Raw genomic sequence first — 19,384 nt, forward strand, 5'->3', positions numbered from 1 at the left:
CGGACAAAGGCAAGGATGAGGGCGATGTCGCGGACAAGGGCAATGATGAGGGCGAGGCCACAGACAAGGGCAATAATGAGGGCGATGTCGCGGACAAGGGCAAGGATGAGGGCGAGGCCACGGACAAGGGCAAGGATGAGGGCGAGGCCACAGACAAGGGCAAGGATGAGGGCGATGCCCCGGACAAGGGCAAGGATGAGGGCGATGTCGCGGACAAGGGCAAGGATGAGGGCGAGGACGACGGTGTGGCGATAGAAGGAATAGAAGAAAAGGCGCTGGCGGATGCTGATGCTGATGCCGATGCCGATGGAGATGGGAATGTAAATGCCGAGAAACTAGGAGTTGGCAACGGCAATGAACTGGGAGTAGGCAATGGTGTTGCTACGTTTGCCGACGAAGATCCAGTCAACAGATCTGAAGCGCGCAACTTCGTACGCCCTTTCCTCAGCACGGAGGGTACCCCGTCGCCATTGTAGTCTGCGGCAATGGAAGTGCCTGCCAGCAAGGCGATTGAAAAGGTGAGTGCACTCTGGAAATGCATTATGTCTATGCTCGAATTGCAGAGCAGAGAGAAGGTAATATGATTCTTCTTGGATTCTTCGACCCCGAATGAAAATGAAGGACAGGGATTTAATGAGAGACAATGGAACAAGAAACCCGGACGAAAAGAAAGGAGAAGACAAGCAATTTACACTGGGTCAGCCCAAGAACAAAACGATGTTACGTCTTCTTATAGCGATGATCCTTGATTCCTACAGGCACGTCTCTCGTCCAATTAACTTGACTGGCATGGATCTGCCGTGTAAAATGCAACGGGATCTTGTCATCCGCAGCCTATCGCGCGGTAGGCTTAAGCCATCGATGTTTTGATGGACGGGCTTGCACATTCCATACGATCCGCTATACATTCCACCAATTTTTTATCTTCAGTGCTTAGCTGCACTGCTCAGCTGTACACAGAAGGAGATTTGTATTTCTGTGATGGGTGGCTGTGCGTAACAACACACCCTTTGTGTCCGTACGTACAGATTAATAGTTCTTATGTAGTTACCTGGCTCGGTAGGTGTCTACATATACTAGGTGTAAGACATGAAGATCTGCATACAGCATGCATACCAACCCATACGGATCAAACATATTATTCTCATCCGGAATTAATTCTACCATTGCAGCCAATCGGCCAGTACATGTCCAAGCCAATGCAGTGAGTGGTATCTAGTGCCGCGAAGTGACAAATACGGAGTACGTATAGCTGAATTGAATTAAATGTCAAACTCTGATCTATCCCATGTCGGTCTATCTGCAATGCATCCTATCCTAGAACAGAAGAAAGAGAAGGAGTCTGCAGAATCAACCTAGCCAAACAACTTGCTCATCAAGTGCATTCCAAAGGTATCCCCACCAGGCGAATCTTCCATCCTGATTACCCTGTTCCCTGCCCTCGAACTCAACCACAAACCATGGTCACTATGGCTCTCAACATCATCTTCAATCTTGTGCCTGTTGCGGCGATCAACAACGCACATCCCTCTCGTCCACTGGCCTACAGTCTCAATTCTGATATCCTCCGGCGATGTCTTGGTAGGCTTCCATCTGGGATCATCCGCCGTCAACGCGTACCACACGCAAACCGGGTCGTGCAGAGTCAAGCTGGCCTTTGCACCCTCGTGACCCGGGTGCAGACGCTCCAGGGTCTGGAATACATGCGCCATGAACGCATCGACCCATTCAGCAAGTGGGCTGCCGGATTGGAGGAGGGGTGTGATGGTACGATCAAAGTCGCCGCGTAGGAGGTCGTGTTTTTTAGTCATATCCAGCGGGAAGGTTTTGAGGGTAAGCGTTTTGCTGAGTTTGGCTGGGTACCCTGATAGTATCTTGCTTGGGGGTAGCGTGCTCTGCGGGTTGGGCGATGTGAGGGCATACACGCGCGCTGCAGCAACCGCATCAGCGTAGGCGTTGAACTCGCCTACTGGTGTTACCTAAATATGACCATTAGCATTAGTCCGGCGATCCACTAGAGAATTTTTGATGCTGAAACAGACGGGATTCATACATTCCCAGGCTCATTGATAGCACCCCCCATAACGACCACTTCCTTCACACGGAGGAAGGTCTCGGGGTCTTTGGCGGCGGCCAGGGCGAGATTTGTCAGCGGACCAACAGCAACAATGGTCACAGTGTCTGGTTCATTGTCACTGAGGACCTGGAGAATCTCATCCGATGCAGCGCGTTTGGATGGGATGAACGACTGATGCGCCGTTGCAGAACCCACACTCGGCAGGACTTCCGGGTCTTGAATAGGGTCAAAAAGATGCTCCCATGTCTCGCCGGGAGTGAGGTGAGGATGCTATGAGGGTATTAGAAACTATGCGTAGATGTTATATATATATATATATATCAAAGGTCCATACGCACGGTGAAGTGAATCCCACCAAGACCATCCTTCCCATCTAGATACGGCACGACCAGTAGCGCTAGTCAGTAGACAGATACAAGGGCAAAACTAAACTTGAGCAGTCCTTACGAAAGTAATCCGCGAGCATCTTCTGGTCGTCCAGCGGCTCCTGTGCGCCCACCGCAATGATAGGCTTATGCGCTCGCAACGCATCGAAACCCTCCGGTTTGCCTAGTGATTTGCGCCATTGCATTTCGCGCTCGAGAATGTGCAGCATTGAAATGACATTGCGTAGACAGCTGTTGCATAGAGAAAGGGGGTGGTGTGAATATGTATACATATACGTATATGCCGGACGTTCCATACCTCTGTACTTCAATATTGCCAAATGTCAACGAGATAAGCAGCACTTCCACTTCCTCCGGAGTGGCGGCAAAGGCCAAAAGGAGAGCGAGAATGTCGTCGATGCCCTGCACGTCGCTCACGTCAGTCCTAGCTATGCAGCATCTTGACTGGATAGCGGCAGCAGCTTACCGGGTCGGTATCGATGATGATCTTGGTTTTTGGCGCCATATTCAGATGGTAAGACTGTATCAGGATAGACCAATTGTTTTGACAGACTTCCGGGAGCGGTCTGTGTTGCTGTACAGTTGGGTTGCAGGAGCGAGGTAGAATGATATCAGTGGGGAAAAGATTGATATTCAAATACTTAAATATACATCATGCAGACCCCACCCCGCTTTGATAGGATGCGCGGCACCTGCCGATGATATATATCACAACCAACAGTTTCATCTCTCCGTGCCATCGATACGACTGAGAACAATCTCCTAGCTAAATTTCTATGCACTCACCGAGCGCATCATTTTGCTGCCCGCCCGCAGCCTATATGTAGAAGACCCACGGAATCGGCGTCAAAGACTTTTGAAGTGCTTGTATCCCGAATCCATGTGGTAGTTGGCAAATATCTTGATGAAGCTATCGAGAGGCATAATTAATGATATACGATACATTCGGATGTATCCGATGCGTACGTGTGAGAAAGCTTGTTTCCATGCGCGCAAGGATGCAAACAATCAAGTCGGGAGAAGCCAAAGCGGTCACGACCCCCTGGAGCTCCAGCCAACCAGCGGCCAAGAACGCCGAGAGACCACCTCAACCTTCCACCTCGTCTCTCTTCCCTCGGACACTCCCAGGAACTTCTCCTTATAAGAGTCCCTCTTTTCTCCCCCTGATTTCTGATTTCCGATCTCTGCTCTGCTCTGTTTCCCCTCGACTGCGCTTGGCTGTTTCCCCTCGACTGCGCTTGGCCAAGTTCCTCAACCGCCCATCTTAGTGCCGAAGTCGCTCCGCTCCTTAACTGCCGCACTCCGTCCGTATCGATCGACCTTGACCTCGACTCCTACAGCATCCACCTCTCCCTACATTACTCTACAACAGCAACAAACAGCTGCCTCATACACATAGTACTCGGTACGCGGCAGCAGCAACAATTTGACGCTGACCTTAGTACAGTCGCACGCGTGCGCTTCGACTGTGTATCCTACTCTCGCCCAAAGAGGACATCTGGCATTCCCGCTCGCAACAATCAACCCTGCGGAAGCACAACCCCTGCGTCCCGAGCCACGCGGCCCCGCAACGCCGGGTCTCGGAAGCTGATCTGCTGCACCTTCAGGAAACGTATTTCATTTCTCTCATGAACTGAGCTGATCCCATCTTCGCCAAGAGACCAAGATGAATCCATACATGAGCTGGGCCATTGTGTTGGTGGTGGCCGGGGGATTGGGCTACTACTACTCTAATACATCGAAGCCCAAGAGCCGGGCACCGATTCGCGCCGTTCCTGAGAAAGAGAAAGAGAAAGCCGAAGCTATCCTGCCACCCCCCAAGCAGAAGAAACCAAAGACCCGCAAACAGCCCGAGTCGACGCCAATAGTGGCTAGCAAGTCTACCTCTTCGAGCACTCTGGTTGACACCACGAACGATGAGGCGGAGGAAGGCATTGATAACAAAGAATTTGCCAAAAGATTGGCTGCTGCCAGGTCCGGGGTGTCAGTTGGTGAAACCAAACCCAAGGCCCGCAAAGAGAAGCACGCCAAAGCAGCAGTGCAGGAAAGCACCGGCAGCGAACTATCGACACGGGCTCCATCAAGCAATGGAGCAGATGCTGATGACGACCTGTCTTCCACTGACGTTGTCTCTCCCTCCGCTGGTGATGTTTCCGACATGCTCGAACAGCCAGCCCCTGGGCCTTCCGTCCTCCGATTGACGGGCTCATTCGAGACCAAAGAGAAGAAAGCCAAGGCACCGGCATTCAAGCCAGTCGAAACCAAAAAGCAGCGTCAGAACAGACAGAAGAACGAGAGTCGAAAGCAGGCCAATCAGGAGGCGGAAGCCGAGCGGCGCAAGCTCCTGGAGAAGCAGCTCCACACAGCCCGCGAAGCAGAGCGTCGGGAAGCTGGCCGGAAACAATCTGCCGCCCCGGCTACGAACAATGCCTGGGCGAACAACACTACCAATGGCATCCATGCAACAAGAACGACGCCCGCACCTGCAGTCAATGCTGCCCTTCCCCTTCTCGATACTTTCGACCCTACCGCCCCTACAACATCAACCAGCCAGGCGGGAAGCTCGAGCACTTGGACCAACAACCTGCCTCCAGAGGAGGAACAGATGCGTATTCTCGGTATAGCTGCCCCAAGCGTCGACGAGGATTGGACTACAGTGTCATCAAAGAAGGAAAAGGCCAAGAAGAAGGCCAAGGCAGATGACAGCGCCAACGAAGCTAGTGCTCCCGAGACTGCTCCTCCTACCGTTGAACCCGAGCTGCAGCACCACCAGGCCCCTGGATGGGAGGCTCCAAAGGTCACGGAAATCCCAGTACCGCGAGGGAAGAACCACCCTCTTGACTCGGACTGGGCTGCATAAACAACATCCATTTTGTAACACAAAAAAAAATTTTCTTTTTCACACCATGGTTTTTAACACCCAAGTTGTACTTGTCTTATCATTTCATTTTTTTTAATGTACCATTGGGAAAACCTCGGCGTTCTATTCTTGGGAGGCGTGTCCTTATTTTTTTATTTTTCTGGTTTTCAATATTCTGAATGTCAGTCAGCCACCATTGGTATTCGGTTGAAGGAAAGGAGGGGGAAAGTTTTTGCAACCTTGGCCATTTCGTTGAAAAGGCTTTAAAAAAAAGGTCGTGACTGACTCCAAAAATCAGCTCTTATCATGTTTTTTTGCGCTTTTCTTCTTCTTTCCTGTATTCTTTTTTTTCCCTTCTCTTTTTTATTGGTCGTGTTAGCATATGTACTTGATTATTCCCAGTTGCAATACAACAATACCCTTAGTCTCTGGAAAGAGGGATATGCTTTCCTATAGTTTGCCTAGAACTGCGTGCAATACAAGATATCCGGGTGGAGCCAAATATTGCAATTTGTGTGGTCAATTCGGGTTGATTTGACCCACACGGCAAGGCAGCGGGTGCCAGATTTCGCCCCACTCTATAGTGACATGACCATGTATGTATAACTATTACACAAGATTCCAGATTTTAAAATCCATCCAGCACGGTCCCATAACCTTGTTCACGCGCCATATACAGCAGACTCCGCCCAATAGCAAGATCCATAATACCCATCCCGACACACTTGAAGATCACATTCCCCGAACCGTTCGGCAACGCCGCTTCATCGTCATCAGAAAGAACAAGCTCGCCCAACTCTGTTAGGTGAGAGGCATCCACTTGGGCCATGATCAGTTCCCCAGCTTCTTCCATACATGCTTCGATTGAATCGACGTATATCGCGCCGTGGGGGCCAGATAAAAGCGTTTTTAAATCGATTTCTTGCATGTGCGGTTTATAGGAGCCGATTAGGGAGATGAATCTCTCTTTTAAGCTTGAGGGTTGGCTAGTGGATATTAAGGTTGGAGGAATAAGATCGTCGTACGTGAACAAGGGCGTTGTAGATGGGGTACAGCAGAAAATGGCATCGCTCAGAGCCAGATCTGCGCGTAGTCTGGCCTTGTATGCATTTTCGCCGTCGGCTTTCGCTTCTTCCTGCTCTCTTGAATACGCATCAAGCACGAGATGTGGATAGCGTTGGCGCAGGTCTGGGAAAAGAATGGATATGATAGTTGAATCAAGACGCCTATGACTGCGATTAATGAACGTGATCTCCTCAATTTCCCTGGGATCAGGGACTGTAAGCAAAGCCAGACGTGCATGCCACTCTGCCTGCTTCCCAGACCCGAAAATCACAATTCTTTTCTTGGGAATCCATGGACAACGAGTAAACGGTATCATGGTCGCGAGCGCGGTTCGAAATGCCGTAATCTCAGCCGCGCTCAAAATGCCTTCTAGCCCACCATCTGGTGAGAGGATGTTGATCACGCCTCGGATGGCGGTAACTGCACTGTCCGATTTGTTGCCAGTATTAGGAGTAGCAGCATTGGTGGGCCTGGGCACCGTGACGACTTTGAAGCCGGAGGATTGGTCGTCAGATACGGGCATGAAGAGAGTCGTGGACCCCCACTTTTCGCTGACGATGCTGGTGCGTGCAGGCTGGTGAATTGTTTTCGGGACCCCTTCTGTTTTGGCATTGTGCTGCTGCTGTGCGGAGAATGTGCCGAGTGCGTTTAGCAGGTGTTTGAGTAGGCGCTGGCATTTGGAGTGGTCCAAACTGAGCAGAAGATTGCTGAGATGTTTTTCTGAGACGGCGAGCATGTTTGACACCTAGACACGTTAGCGAGCGGAGGACTTAGAAGAGTTCTTTTTCTGTGTCGGCTTGTTAGATGAATGGTGGAAGTTTGTTTGTTTTGTGTAAAACGTTACTTATAGAATGGTGCGGTAGCGGAGTGTGCCTCTATAAACACCCCCGGATTTCTATACCAGATTTACAAATATTTACACTGGCATTTACATTTGTTGATTTGTTTTCTAGACGTTATTGTACAACGGAGCCTCGGATATAAAATAACAACTCTCACTTAACTACCCCTCACGAGCCCAACTATGTATTGCTTATCTAATACGGCTATCTGCTCACAGCTATCGAAAGTTTCCATCGACTCACGCAACTGCTTCTCTTTCCCCAACTTCGTTTGTTCCTGCTGCAGGCTAATGGATATTCCGATGAAAATAAAAAAAGGTCGGCGACAGATGACGAGCTTGTCGGGCTCGGCAAGATCCAGGCAAGTAGGTCGCTTTCGTCGCGTGTTCTTCTAATACTAACCCCCTCCAACACTAACCCGTGCATAGCTAATGCATGATGGATGCACTGTTTCGAACGAGGCAAGGGACATGTCTAGGGTTATAGGGGCACTAGTTAATGCTGTGGCTTATTATCGTCGATATCAGTGGATTTCATGTTATTGTTGCGAGGTTGGAACCCGAGCTTTCCAACTCTGGTCACTCCTTAGCCTGTCGTTGAATTATATTAGCATCGTTGGGGAAATTTAGGCTCCATGTACTTGACGGATTCTTTTTATATTCCAAAGAAAATCACCCGTGGCAAAGCCATTTCTTAAATCGACATATATCTGGCAGACCCTGACCCTAGGCATGCATTACAATGTAAGCAATGTCAAAATTAAATCGGTATTCCATACATTCTTTTTAAGAACACAAGATGACCGGTCTATCAAGTTTCTCTAATATACATCGACCGATGAAACTGTCATTCAAACTTGTATTACCGTAGTAGACCGTCCGATTTCACGTTATTGTCAATCGACATGCCAAGCTCTTAGAAATCAGACGGCATCAGTCTTTGGTGGCATGTCTCGTAGCTCGACGGCGGATAAGCCTCTTGAAAACGCGTTCGCCCGCCCACGTTGGGTTTCTCGATCACTCAGTCGAACACTTGCATTCGGAGCCCACGGCATCACTGGTACTCGGTCGGAATCATTGGACTGTCGCTGAATACCTTTTGTGGCATCGTACTTCGACCGTAGTGCTTCTAAATCAAACAAGTCGTGGATTTTTTTGCGTCCAGTTCTCGAGAGTAGCCCGAGCTGTTTCAGCCTCCGCTGAGCGGCAGATGTGCTAATCATGTCGTCCTCATAGTAGTCCCATGGGATATTGTACCTTTTCGATCCGTCTTTCTGACGAGCGTCCGGAGAAGAATTCACGGCTGATGGAGGTCCCCGCTCACCCGGCATCATCGTCATATCCAGTCTCGTTCCGTCATAATAGTATATTTCACCTGGTGGATTGATTTCTTCGACTGGGCCATTGTCCTGGAAGCCGTCACGTGGAGGATTCTTTTCCCGGAGATATCGTCGTCGTATATAGAGCAAAAGACCGCTTATTATTGTGACTGCGATAAGGACGAACGAAACAATGTAAAATGCTCTTCTCTCCCTCTTCCATTTCGCTTGGCAATGCGCGTTAATAAGCTCGACATCTTTTTCAGGGTAGCACATCTTGCAAATCAGAGCTGCGTCTGGCTCAACTTTTTTAGAGTTGCACATTCTTCCCAAGTCCTCATTCTCGCACACTTTGGCCTCGCATACCTCCTCTCGGCGATGCTTGCGTTTTGAGCGGCGCTTGACTAGGTCGAGTATAGACTTTTCATATTCATGGGCCGGGCCTCCTTCAGCGCCAAAATCAATAGCCGTCGTTTGAGATGCTGGACTTCTACCGGGATACAATTGCTTCGGACTGATTGGAAACTGGTCAATCTGGGATTGTGCGTAACGTTGGAGGCTTTCCTCGAGGGCCCTGCCCATGACAATAATGACTCTCTCACAAGCCTTCACAAGGTCCGGTAGAGTAAAGCTGCTGTTGTTGGTCTCTGCGGCAAGCGTACTGAAAACATCGAGAAATTGAGCACAGTTCTTAGTATCCTCTATCAGACGACCGTGATCTTCGTAAATCTTCAGCACATGAAAAATATTTGTGCTGATATACTGTTCTCCATGAGTTGAACAAGATTTCTCGTCTGTTCGATGGGTGGCAAAGCAGAAGGAAGCCGCGACGAGATATAAAATAAATGGATGATAACGCATGATGATGGCAGGCGACTTGTATTTGCGTAATTTGAAAATCGAAGTTGGAATGCAGCATTCAAAAGATACTGGAGAAAACTATGCACAGATGACTAAATCCCAATTTTCTAGTGAAGCTGAGAAAGTTCCCATCGTCGGTTTCGGGTCCAAGGGGAAATAACCACCGGCAGTCACATGTTTTATAGCAAGCCTGAGGAAGGCGCGACTGCTTCGGTGGGCCTGAGGCAACGGAAAAATACCAATTCTACAGAGCACGTCATGGCACTTTGACGCTTCCATTCATTATTAGTTGTAGTAGTATAAGCCTCCATGGACGCTCGTAGACAGGCTAGATGGCTGGATTTGAGGAATCGTTTGAGACGATGGACCTCCTTCCTGTAGTAATCGTCCTCTGATTGCTAGCGATACTCGCATGAAATTGTTCAACTCATCTTCCATTTTCCACCTCGTAGAACCGTATTGAAGGAGGTCCCCAATATACTGTAGACACCTTGCCGCGCGTGAATGGCAATTGATTCGGTCTTCCGCAGCAAGGTAAGGAGGCTCAGGTGTGCCGGGAGGCGTCGCTGGTGGCTCGGGCAATTTGTTGCTCAAGAGCAAATCATAACTTTCGTTCAGTAATCTGACTAGTAGCTGTCCAACTTGATAAAGACGTTGAATGTCCACATATGTAACAAAAGGAAGGCTGCCCGGCTTCTCTAAAACTTGATGTAGTTGGCTGACAAAGTCAATACATCGATCAAAAAGCAAGACTCGGCTGAAATCACAGATGTCAGGGTCGCCGTAAGAGGGCGACAGAAATACGATCGTGCAGTAAAGTAGCTCCAATCGGTACAGAAGACCAAAGGAACTTGATTGAATCGTCGGTGCTCCGGCATACCATTCGCGGGCGTCAGAACAAAGCTTCCACGCACGAGCTATTGCATTGGGCACACGGTTGCGTCCGTCGAAGTGCATCTCTTGGTATGCTCTGGACAAAATGCGGCGAATCTTAATCAAATGAATGGCATGATCCAAACTCTTGAGAAATATGTGCTCATCGAATGAATCATTAGAATGCACATGGACAACTGGGAGGTCAACATTGACTGAAAGGTCGGAAAACGAAAAGCTATGGCCAAGAGATGTGCAAACGATGCTAGAAAAATGAATATCAGTACGGTTACTATATACTTCTCACCCCCTCATTCACGTCTCTCTCTCCCTTTTTTTTTTTTTTTTTTTTTTCCTTTTCTCCTTTTCCCTTTGCTTCTGTACATGTCTTAAAAGAGAAGACGTACCGGTCTAATGAGTAAAGTGAATAAAAGAGCCGTCGTCGCTGTTCTTGGACATCTTTGTCAACAATGACTTCTGCTGGCGGATCTTGATGAAGACCCAAATCGATCATGACTCGAGCGGCAAATGAAATTAGAAACCGAGGACGGAAGTGATCAGGATCCAAGAGTGAATACTGCACGAGAAGAAGAATTGCTTGAATGCCAAGTGTCGAGCCGGGCTGTAAGACCTCACCCCCAATAGAAATTGCTGCCGAAACCATCGAAAAGGCAAATTGCTGGTTAACGTTCGGTTGTTGGTGCCATAGAGAAGCAGATGAAATCGCAAGGACCATGTATACCATCCACTGATCACTTGGTTTCGCATATCGGCCCCCACTTTGGTACACGGCCTCCACGGAGGTCCAAAATGTGGTCTCGGTGAAGAACGGCAATTGAATCAAGATGTTATCGAAGTAGAACTGGATGAGCCTAGTAGCTTCTTGCCTGGAGGGCAGTGATTGGTGGGTGGCTTGAGGAAGTGGTTTCACTATTGATAACGTTAAAAGCAACTGCGCAAACGATACATTTGAAGTGATGCCTTGAAAATCCCGCGATGTTGCATTGACAGACCTGCAGCACCATTATCAGTAGTCTGTATCTAGGGAAGTATGTGTCTTCGAAAGGTTGCCACATACAGAAATCCAAAGTCACCCACGAGGTCGTCGATGTCAGACACTTCCTTGCGATGGGCCCTTGAGCTGCTATTCTCTGCCGCAAAGGCCGTTATAGAACTCTGTGGCAATTCCTGTCCATCGCTATTATGCGAAGCTTGCACTTGCTTTCGGCGGATTTCGGCAAGGCGTTTCTCCAGCTTCTCACAATAGCCCTCTAGGGACGCCACATAGCTCCGTTCCTTTCCTTTCGCGAACTCGTCTGTAGCACCCGAGCAGGTGTTGGCCTTGCCGGCCTTCTCACACGCCGAACAGGCCGGGAGCTTCCCATCACATTTGATTTTGGCAGTGCGGCATCTTAGACAGGCAGCAACTGGGCGGCTGACTTTGAGCACTGGACTATCAAGAAAGGCTGAGGAGGGCATTGCTAGTATGGCTGTATCACATTTCTCCTATAACTAACAACCGGCTATTGGGCGTCGACAACAGATCTGGACGTTAGCCCCCGTTTATTTCAGGGGCGAGCTAATTTATTGTCTGCGTTAGCCAGCCTTGTCCGTGACTCTTCGATGCCTTCCTTGCCTCTTCCTTGTTTCGGCTATTGCAATGCACTCCTTCGTTAGCCACCACCAATAAAACCGAGCACAGCACTCCGTGAGCTGTGAGCACCGCGATGCAGCGACGGACCCACGTTGATATGCGGTGTGGGGGTTAGAGCCTAAGAAGCGCAGAGAATACCAGGGAACACGTTGCCATTCCTGCATTCCTCTGCTTTGTTCATCTGATCTCGATATGGCATTCGCTACTCCGTGGTCGCACCAACAGCTAACGATATGTCGTGGATTCGCATGACGAAGTTGGGCTCCGCCATGGGTTGATGTGCGCTGCAGTGTATTTTATGTATTTCGCGTATTTGACGCGTAACGCGGGTAAATACCGGCGGTAACTTTTCTAACTCCGGATTCCGCCCGTCACATGATATCAGCTATTCGTCTCGGCTGCTTCTTGCTAGTTCTTACTCTGCTCTTAACTAATTTGTATTTCATGATTGTTTGTCATTCATGATTGGGCAATCGAGCGCTAACCAGCTTACTAGCGCGCCGTCTTGTTATATTATTGTCATATTATACAATACAACGACCGACGCCTGAGCTACAGCCAGGCCAAAGCGCTCGACGGGCCCCTCGCGACATCCTGCACTTGGCGAGCAATGACAGTGTTGGCTTTGCCTTCACGAGTTCCGCCATATCCGTCGCTTTTTGTATTCAACCGTAAAATCAAAAGCACCATTTCATTCCAGCTGGCGTCTTGTTGTCCGGGCTTCCCCAATGACACAACTTGCCTTTGTGCGCCCCGTGCTCGGTCACTCGATAACCATACAGGCAAGGCGCAGATCATGACTAGAGTAACATTGAAATCCTCGCTATTCTCTCACCTCGCGTCAGCACACACTTCTTGAGACTTCCCAAGATGTCTAAACATTGGGCCCAATCGGATTCTCGACCAGTCTTCACGAACCCGTGGAGACAAACCCCGCCATTCAGAAGTGTGCCAGACGCACCAGATGGGAAAATAGCCCATACCTTGACGGCTTGCACAAGATGTCGACAAGTAAGAAAAAACATGACCTCTCTACTTCTGTGCAAGAAGGCGGAAATACTTACCTTAATCCCCCTCATGGAAAAAGAGAAAATCCAGGTGCGACCCGGGCATACCGAAATGCGAACCATGTGAACGGAGCCATGCGCGATGTGTCTACTATGATTCTACGCGTAACCAGACTGTCTCTCGCTCCTACATAGTCCAGTTACGGGAAAGAGCTCACGCGCTCGAACGAGAAATTGAAGAAGCCGAGAAGGAAGTCAGGCATGCGGCCGATGCAGAACTTATGGTCCGAAGTGCTGGCCGTATCAAATTTGCGCCGTCTGACGAACCAAGATACCTGGGGCCGTCCAGTGGGATCGCCATAACGAGACTGGTGATGGAGCTGGCCAAGCAGAACACCGACTCAAAAAGTATCAAAGATGTCGTCCCAGAGATGACTGCGCAGGAGATACGCGACATGTTTGCCAAGGAAAGCTCTAAGCCGACTTCCAAGGTTTATCCGATGATCAGTTCTGTTCCTCAGGACAGTCTACCTCCGCAGGAGCTAACCTACAAGCTGATCGATCTTTACATGGTCAAAGGTGCGTATTCAAATTTGTTATTGAGGGACCGGTACTGAATGGATTTCATGTTCGATCCCAGGCCAAGCTATGCTGCCAGTGCTCCACGAGCCCACCTTTCGTCAAGACGCGGATGATGTCTTCAGCGTGTCTAAAGATCCTGTACAAAATTTTCAGTTGCGAATGGTCATCGCAATCAGTATGCAGAAACTCAGCCCCGAATACGCAGGATTAGCCGATAGTTATTATCTAGCCGCCCTTCCTTACTTTGAACGTTCACTGCAACGAATGGATCTAAGGTCGCTACAATGTCTAGCACTTATTGCGCAATACTCACTGGTAACGCCAACTAGGACTGCATCTTACTGGGTCGTCGGGGCAGCTGCGAAACTCACTCAGGAATTGGGACTCCTTGAAGAAAACACCATCACTACGGCCCCGACAGGCGAGGCATTAGATACCTTAGAGGTGGACATGCGCCGGCGACTCGCGTGGGTTGTGATCACAATGGAGTTTGGCTTGGCCCACAGTTTAGGCCGCCCGAGTTCACTATGTATAAGTCACGACCACTTGGATATCAAATTCCCTGAACTAGTGGATGACCGCTTTATCACTCGCCAGGGGATACTTCCAGGGGCAAAGCCTATTTTGGCGAAATGCATTGCTATACATTTTTTCAAAATGCGATTGTTGCAGGCTGAGATTCGACGGACTCTATATTTGAACAAACGGGAGTCCCCTTCGACCGACCAAGACCCCTGGTTTTCATGCATCCTGGCAAAACTGGACCATTGGGTAGAATCATGTCCTAAAGAGGATGGCGGCAGTGGTCTAAGTAAAACCTGGTAAGCTTTTGGCGACACAAGTCAATTACCTGATTAGTAAAAATTTCCTAACATTACACGCATTTCAGGTTCGTTGGCCGGAAGAATACTATTATTGTCATGCTATATCGTCCCTCGCCTCAAATACCTGAACCATCTGTTGATGCTGCCCGCAAATGCTATGATGCTTGTGCTTTCAACGTAAAAATGCACCGAGATCAGATGACAACTGGCTCTGTCGACTTGACGTGGGCATCTACTCAGGCTCTATTCATGGCGATTAGCACGATGCTATGGACGCTGTCGTATCCTGATATTCGCAAAGAGCACCATATCGAAGAGGTAAAAAGTTTTCTTCAAATTGCGTTGGAGGCGGTCGCGATATCAGCTTTACGGTGGCCCGGGTGCGAGTCGGCGCTTCAGCTGTACAGAAGTCTTATTGCAGCGTGCCTCAAAGCATATGACACTGCAGAATCCTTCGTTGTCCATACGCCCTCGACTCAACCATCACCTATCTCGGTGCAGGAGGGGAATACACCCCCTGTTATGTCCAGCCCTTCCGCGAGATCACAGTATTCGACACAAACGGTTATCTCTTCAGGGGCAACAGCATCTGATTTTCATTCAAGAGGCCCCTCCGTGGAGCCTGCCCGAGAAAATACTCCTAACCAAGACCAATCCACCTTACCGACGCCTCAGCCTCCCTCAACCACGTTTAATAATTCTTCACACGCCTCTGTTTATCCGACTAGCCAGCCCAGCAACAAACAGTCTTCCAGACAAAATTATTACCACAATCGACAGCCCTATAATCCGATATATACCACTTACGGCGATCCCAACTTTGATCCTTCTACACCCTTTAATGCCTTTCCCTCGGTTGTCCCTAGCTTTCCTGGTTGGGACCCTAGCTATACAACCGTAGCGACCACAGCGAATATCGGTGACTACGTTGAAGCTAATAATGACCCCGCGTTCTGGATGGGACCATTTGGGGACCAATACTCCCAATATTCGAATCAACCAGGACCTTGGCGGGGACGCACACTCAGTCAAGAGGAACAGATCGAACTGATGGACTCTCTAGCAGATAATATACCAGATGTGTCGGCTTTATTGACTAGTGATGCAACCATATACTACCGTTCTTGATGTTTTATGATCATGATCAACATTCATTTCCGCGATTCGGAGAAGCGTGGAGAAGCTACACATTTCCAAGATAAACCCTCTGGATTGTTCATTGCTGAGCGTTCGGCCAGTTTTGCATCTGCTTTTGAAGATATTCCGGATGTATAGCGAACATGTTTGTACTATAATGCGAATTTACGGGGATATGCTGCGAGTTATCGTTCGTTGATATAGCCTGGATGGAGTACAAGATCTCCACTGTACCGCCGAGAGATTATAGCGGGCTATTTATAGGCTAGCAGACCCACTGCGGGTATGTTCGTTTTTCCCCGGACTTCGATGGTATTAATACATGGAGATCACAGCTATTGTGGAGGGCACATTACATTGTATCTGCTTAGGCAAATAAGGTGTAAAGAATCACACAAAAGTGTCTGTTAGAACGTAGTATAGGCCTGCTTGCTTACTCGCTTGGATGTGTAGGGGTCTGAAGAACATGGGTCGTTTTGCTTTAATGTTATAATACTGTAAGTTCTTTCAACTTCTGTGTCTGCCATCTGATAATGAAGGAACCAGCTCTGAGCTGAGCTTCCCACAGATCAAAAGTTGTTAATACGTAGATGTAGCCAGCTTACTATATAGCTTACGATGCAACCTTCTTCGCAGTGAGTTAGCTGGGGGTCTATATGTATATGCGGTATTATACAAAGCAGTGACCAGGTCCCGTTTTCATTATCTTTTTGGTTGGACCAGGTTAGTCGTGGGAAGGTTTACGATCTTGGTATCTTCTTTTCTCAGTCGAATGCGCATCCTCAGAGCAGGGCACAATCTCGTTATGAGAACCTTTTCCATTTTCCCTATGTGAAGCTTTATTAACTGGCTCGGACAAGGTGACTTCTCTGTATAGCACATTCGATTATGGCAAGCTGGAACAGGCGTCATTGCTTCAAAACTTTCCATGAAGGACAAGGATGAAAGACTACGCATTACTTCAGCGGCTAGCAAATCATGGAATATGCTAGAGGGTTGGATTTATATGTTAAATAGCAGGAAGATCACATGATGTAGTTCTCTAGCATCGACTTCTCGGAGTAGATTGTTGGATTCAATGCCACCGCTGTCTGTAGTTATGATCGCCGCTTGTCATCAAATGATCCAAGTCGCGGCTGTCGGGGGTGATTCCCCGACAGGGAGATATTTTGTTTTTTAAATGTTTTCCTAATCATTCTTCAGATCGTGGACCCAATTCTCCTATATAGCGTGAGACAGCATCCTTGTTGGTTCTACTATGAGATGGCAATAGGAGGCAATACGGAGCAGCGAGTCTCAAATACGTGCATCGGTCAAATTGCCGTTTATGAAAAGAGCGTCGACGAGGCTTTACTCAGTCCCAAATCTGAACGTCTTCGCCATAGTGCAAATAATAAGTTTTTGGAAAGCCCTGGAGGCACTGAGGTTTCGCGCCAAAGAACCGATGTATGGTTCTATCAAGTCAATATAGAGTATATGGAAGATGAACGTGCTCTCCCTCCTGCAGAAGCTAACGATCTTGAAGATCTTCAGTTGAATCTGCCTTTTTCTCCCTAGATAATGCGAAAGACGCCTCTCTGGGGGGGGGGGTTTAGGATGGGATTGATTGTTGGTATACCAAGGTTTTGACCAAACTGCCTTCCAAAGCTTCGTTTGGGTTCGCTTCTTGTTGACCTGAAGGTTGACCGCTGAATGCTTGCTTCTGAATGTTTGTGGTTGCGTAGAGGATGGCCACTGCACCGACAATGTAAAGGAAATGGTGCGATTCTGTAACCCGCGTTGTGGTATAGCGTCTTGAGTCGAAGCCGATCACGTGCCTCCTTGCCGGCAGCCCGGAAGCCCGACGGTAACGGCAAAGTCCGTGCGTGCATTCAACAGTTGCAAAGCTGGCAAAGGCCAGTTTGATCACGTGCTTCACGTGGTCGCCGTCCGGTCGCCTTTGCCGTCATTTCAGGTCTTCGTAACCTCACTTCAACCCTCAGCAGAGCTTGGTTCAGCACTGGCACAACGCAGCCCAGAAGTGCAGTTTATCTTCCATCATCATACCACCGCTGCTCTCGAACGCTTCCGCTCTCTAATGCAGGTTGTTCAAGTGGCATCGCAACCCGGAATTTTCCCGTGAGGCGAAACGCTGATCTGCCGACTCCCTTCATTCGTTTTCTTCGATCGGCCTTTGCAATCCATCGTACCGTCCTCAAACGTTGGCGACTGGGCGTTGTCGAACAACGGAAGATCTCAATATCACGCTGTCTTGAAGAAAACCCATGTCCGATTTTCCTCAGCTAGCAGTCGCTTCCCTTTCAACCAGTAACTCCAAGGCGGACCTTTCGCCTCAAAATCCAAACAGTTTCTATCCTCACTCTCCTACATCTCCTCCGTTGATGTCAGTCGGTGCACAAAGCTATGCCTCCAACTTCGCAAATACGCATACGTCCCCCAGCCACACGACGTCAAACGGACAGCCCCTTTCATCGCCGCCCTCGTCGACACCAATGTCTGCTCAAACCTCACTGCAGCCAGCTGTGAGTGTGACGAATTCGTTTCCCACACCAGCTAGTAGTGTTAGCGGTCATCCACGAAATACGACGCCTGCAGATGAGTCGGAAAACACCGACAAAGCGTGGGGTCACGGAACGAATGCGGTAGAGAATGCAGACGCTACCAATATCGATCAATCAGAGCACAGGCGCAGTAACCACGATCGACATAAGCTGAACATGGAAGGTTGGCCAGCGTCGGCAGATGTTGATATGATGGACGTCGACTCCAAAATGGACAGCTCCTTGATTCGCGATTCGAGCCTTGATGCACTGCAGCAGGACATTGGCACGGCATTTCATCTTTGTAAATCTGGTAAGGGCTTTTACTTCTTTTCATGACGCAGATATCCCTTTTGACTGCACTTGCTTGCGAGTCTAGTAGGTTTCTGTGTCTGTGCGTTAACAAAATTCCACGAACAGTTCCTACAGTTACAGGACCTGATCCGAGCCTGGATATTATATCCCTGTATGGGCTGGGGCCAATCGGGAGATCGGTCATGAGGGCAGATCCTGTAACAGGTGAAAAGATCAACCGTCTGCGCAAGTCATATGAAGGGAAGTTGAAAGGACTCGGCTTGTCTGGAAGGAACAAAGCCGTGAAAAACGAGGGTGGGCAGTCAGGGGGCTTGCGACATCTGATGATGTGGCCGGAAGAAGAATGGCACATTCAGAAGGTTCATGGCAAGGAAATTAGAGTCGCAGAAGCCGAGTCGGCACTTCATAAGTTGCAAATGCGGGCAATGAAGTTGGAGCCGGGCCCCCTCCCGAACAGCGAGTATTGGGAAGACATTCTAGGCCACGAAAAGCAACCGAAACATGGTGTTGACAGCGGGAAGAGAGCGGTGTCCACGCCGAATGCTGTTCGTCCCGTTGCTCAAGCGAATGGGGTAGCGACAGCAACCACGATGCCAGAGCGTATGCGCGCGACTCGTGGGAAGAAACGACATTATGATGACAACAGCTTTGTTGGGTACGGAGAAGGATACGTTGATGACGATGACGAAGCAGGGCTCTATTCACAGGGGGAAGACAGGAGCGGGAAGAAGAAGCGCAAGAAGGTCTATTTTACTTCGTCTGCTTCATAAGACAGATAATCTAACGGGCTTACTTGCAGGAACACATTACCAAGATGTCTCCTATGCCAGAACGCACGGGAAGTTACTCAGTTGGTATGTACGGGATTGGGGCCAGATGAAATGACTCCACACGGCGGTATGGCCTCATTCGATGGGGTTTGAATTTTAAAATACCCTTTTTTTCTTCAACGTACATGTTCATTATGCATCGAGGTGCTGGATATACCCGCTTTATTGAAAATCTTCGGATGGCGTTTACGGCTGGCGTTTTTTTTTTTTTTT

The 19,384-nt window shown here is 48.9% G+C and overlaps 8 protein-coding genes across 8 annotated transcripts in view, besides 3 other annotated features; 4 read left to right on the forward strand and 4 right to left on the reverse strand.

Annotated features, from left to right (window-relative positions):
* Window positions 1-476, forward strand: part of UA08_04588 (hypothetical protein) — a gene marked incomplete at both ends in the record, with an annotated part of 933 nt that extends 457 nt beyond the window's left edge. The window contains one exon of the mRNA XM_020266875.1: window positions 15-476. Coding sequence (XP_020119923.1) covers window positions 15-476 — 462 coding nt within the window. The remainder of the gene's footprint in view (window positions 1-14) is intronic.
* Window positions 3-88: a repeat region (Identified by RepeatMasker using a combination of RepBase library and repeat library created with RepeatScout).
* Window positions 147-241: a repeat region (Identified by RepeatMasker using a combination of RepBase library and repeat library created with RepeatScout).
* An 879-nt stretch (window positions 477-1,355) lies between the features above and the next one.
* Window positions 1,356-2,968, reverse strand: UA08_04589 (hypothetical protein; the record flags this gene model as incomplete). The annotated part of the gene is made up of 6 exons (XM_020266876.1): window positions 1,356-1,979; window positions 2,054-2,347; window positions 2,416-2,474; window positions 2,525-2,694; window positions 2,762-2,865; window positions 2,930-2,968. The coding sequence occupies 6 exons, from the start codon at window positions 2,966-2,968 to the stop codon at window positions 1,356-1,358; spliced, it is 1,290 nt and encodes a 429-aa protein (XP_020119920.1).
* A 1,161-nt stretch (window positions 2,969-4,129) lies between these two features.
* Window positions 4,130-5,323, forward strand: UA08_04590 (hypothetical protein; the record flags this gene model as incomplete). Its single annotated transcript, XM_020266877.1, has 1 exon — window positions 4,130-5,323. One exon carries the CDS (start codon window positions 4,130-4,132, stop codon window positions 5,321-5,323), a length of 1,194 nt encoding a protein of 397 aa, XP_020119919.1.
* A 628-nt stretch (window positions 5,324-5,951) lies between these two features.
* Window positions 5,952-7,124, reverse strand: UA08_04591 (hypothetical protein; the record flags this gene model as incomplete). The annotated part of the gene is made up of 1 exon (XM_020266878.1): window positions 5,952-7,124. The coding sequence occupies one exon, from the start codon at window positions 7,122-7,124 to the stop codon at window positions 5,952-5,954; it is 1,173 nt and encodes a 390-aa protein (XP_020119918.1).
* Window positions 7,125-8,152: 1,028 nt separating this feature from the next.
* UA08_04592 (hypothetical protein) lies at window positions 8,153-9,409 on the reverse strand (the record flags this gene model as incomplete). The annotated part of the gene is made up of 1 exon (XM_020266879.1): window positions 8,153-9,409. One exon carries the CDS (start codon window positions 9,407-9,409, stop codon window positions 8,153-8,155), a length of 1,257 nt encoding a protein of 418 aa, XP_020119917.1.
* Window positions 9,410-9,694: 285 nt separating this feature from the next.
* UA08_04593 (hypothetical protein) lies at window positions 9,695-11,761 on the reverse strand (the record flags this gene model as incomplete). The annotated part of the gene is made up of 3 exons (XM_020266880.1): window positions 9,695-10,547; window positions 10,690-11,295; window positions 11,361-11,761. The coding sequence occupies 3 exons, from the start codon at window positions 11,759-11,761 to the stop codon at window positions 9,695-9,697; spliced, it is 1,860 nt and encodes a 619-aa protein (XP_020120056.1).
* A 1,045-nt stretch (window positions 11,762-12,806) lies between these two features.
* UA08_04594 (hypothetical protein) lies at window positions 12,807-15,477 on the forward strand (the record flags this gene model as incomplete). Its single annotated transcript, XM_020266881.1, has 4 exons — window positions 12,807-12,947; window positions 13,117-13,522; window positions 13,584-14,346; window positions 14,415-15,477. 4 exons carry the CDS (start codon window positions 12,807-12,809, stop codon window positions 15,475-15,477), a joined length of 2,373 nt encoding a protein of 790 aa, XP_020120055.1.
* A 985-nt stretch (window positions 15,478-16,462) lies between these two features.
* Window positions 16,463-16,537: a repeat region (Identified by RepeatMasker using a combination of RepBase library and repeat library created with RepeatScout).
* Window positions 16,538-17,750: 1,213 nt separating this feature from the next.
* On the forward strand, window positions 17,751-19,111 carry UA08_04595 (hypothetical protein; the record flags this gene model as incomplete). The annotated part of the gene is made up of 2 exons (XM_020266882.1): window positions 17,751-18,339; window positions 18,447-19,111. The coding sequence occupies 2 exons, from the start codon at window positions 17,751-17,753 to the stop codon at window positions 19,109-19,111; spliced, it is 1,254 nt and encodes a 417-aa protein (XP_020120139.1).
* Between the last annotated feature and the right edge of the window lie 273 nt (window positions 19,112-19,384).

The sequence above is a fragment of the Talaromyces atroroseus genome (genome assembly GCF_001907595.1).
Source record: "Talaromyces atroroseus strain IBT 11181 chromosome Unknown scaffold_5, whole genome shotgun sequence".
NCBI classification, from domain to species: Eukaryota; Fungi; Ascomycota; class Eurotiomycetes; order Eurotiales; family Trichocomaceae; genus Talaromyces; species Talaromyces atroroseus.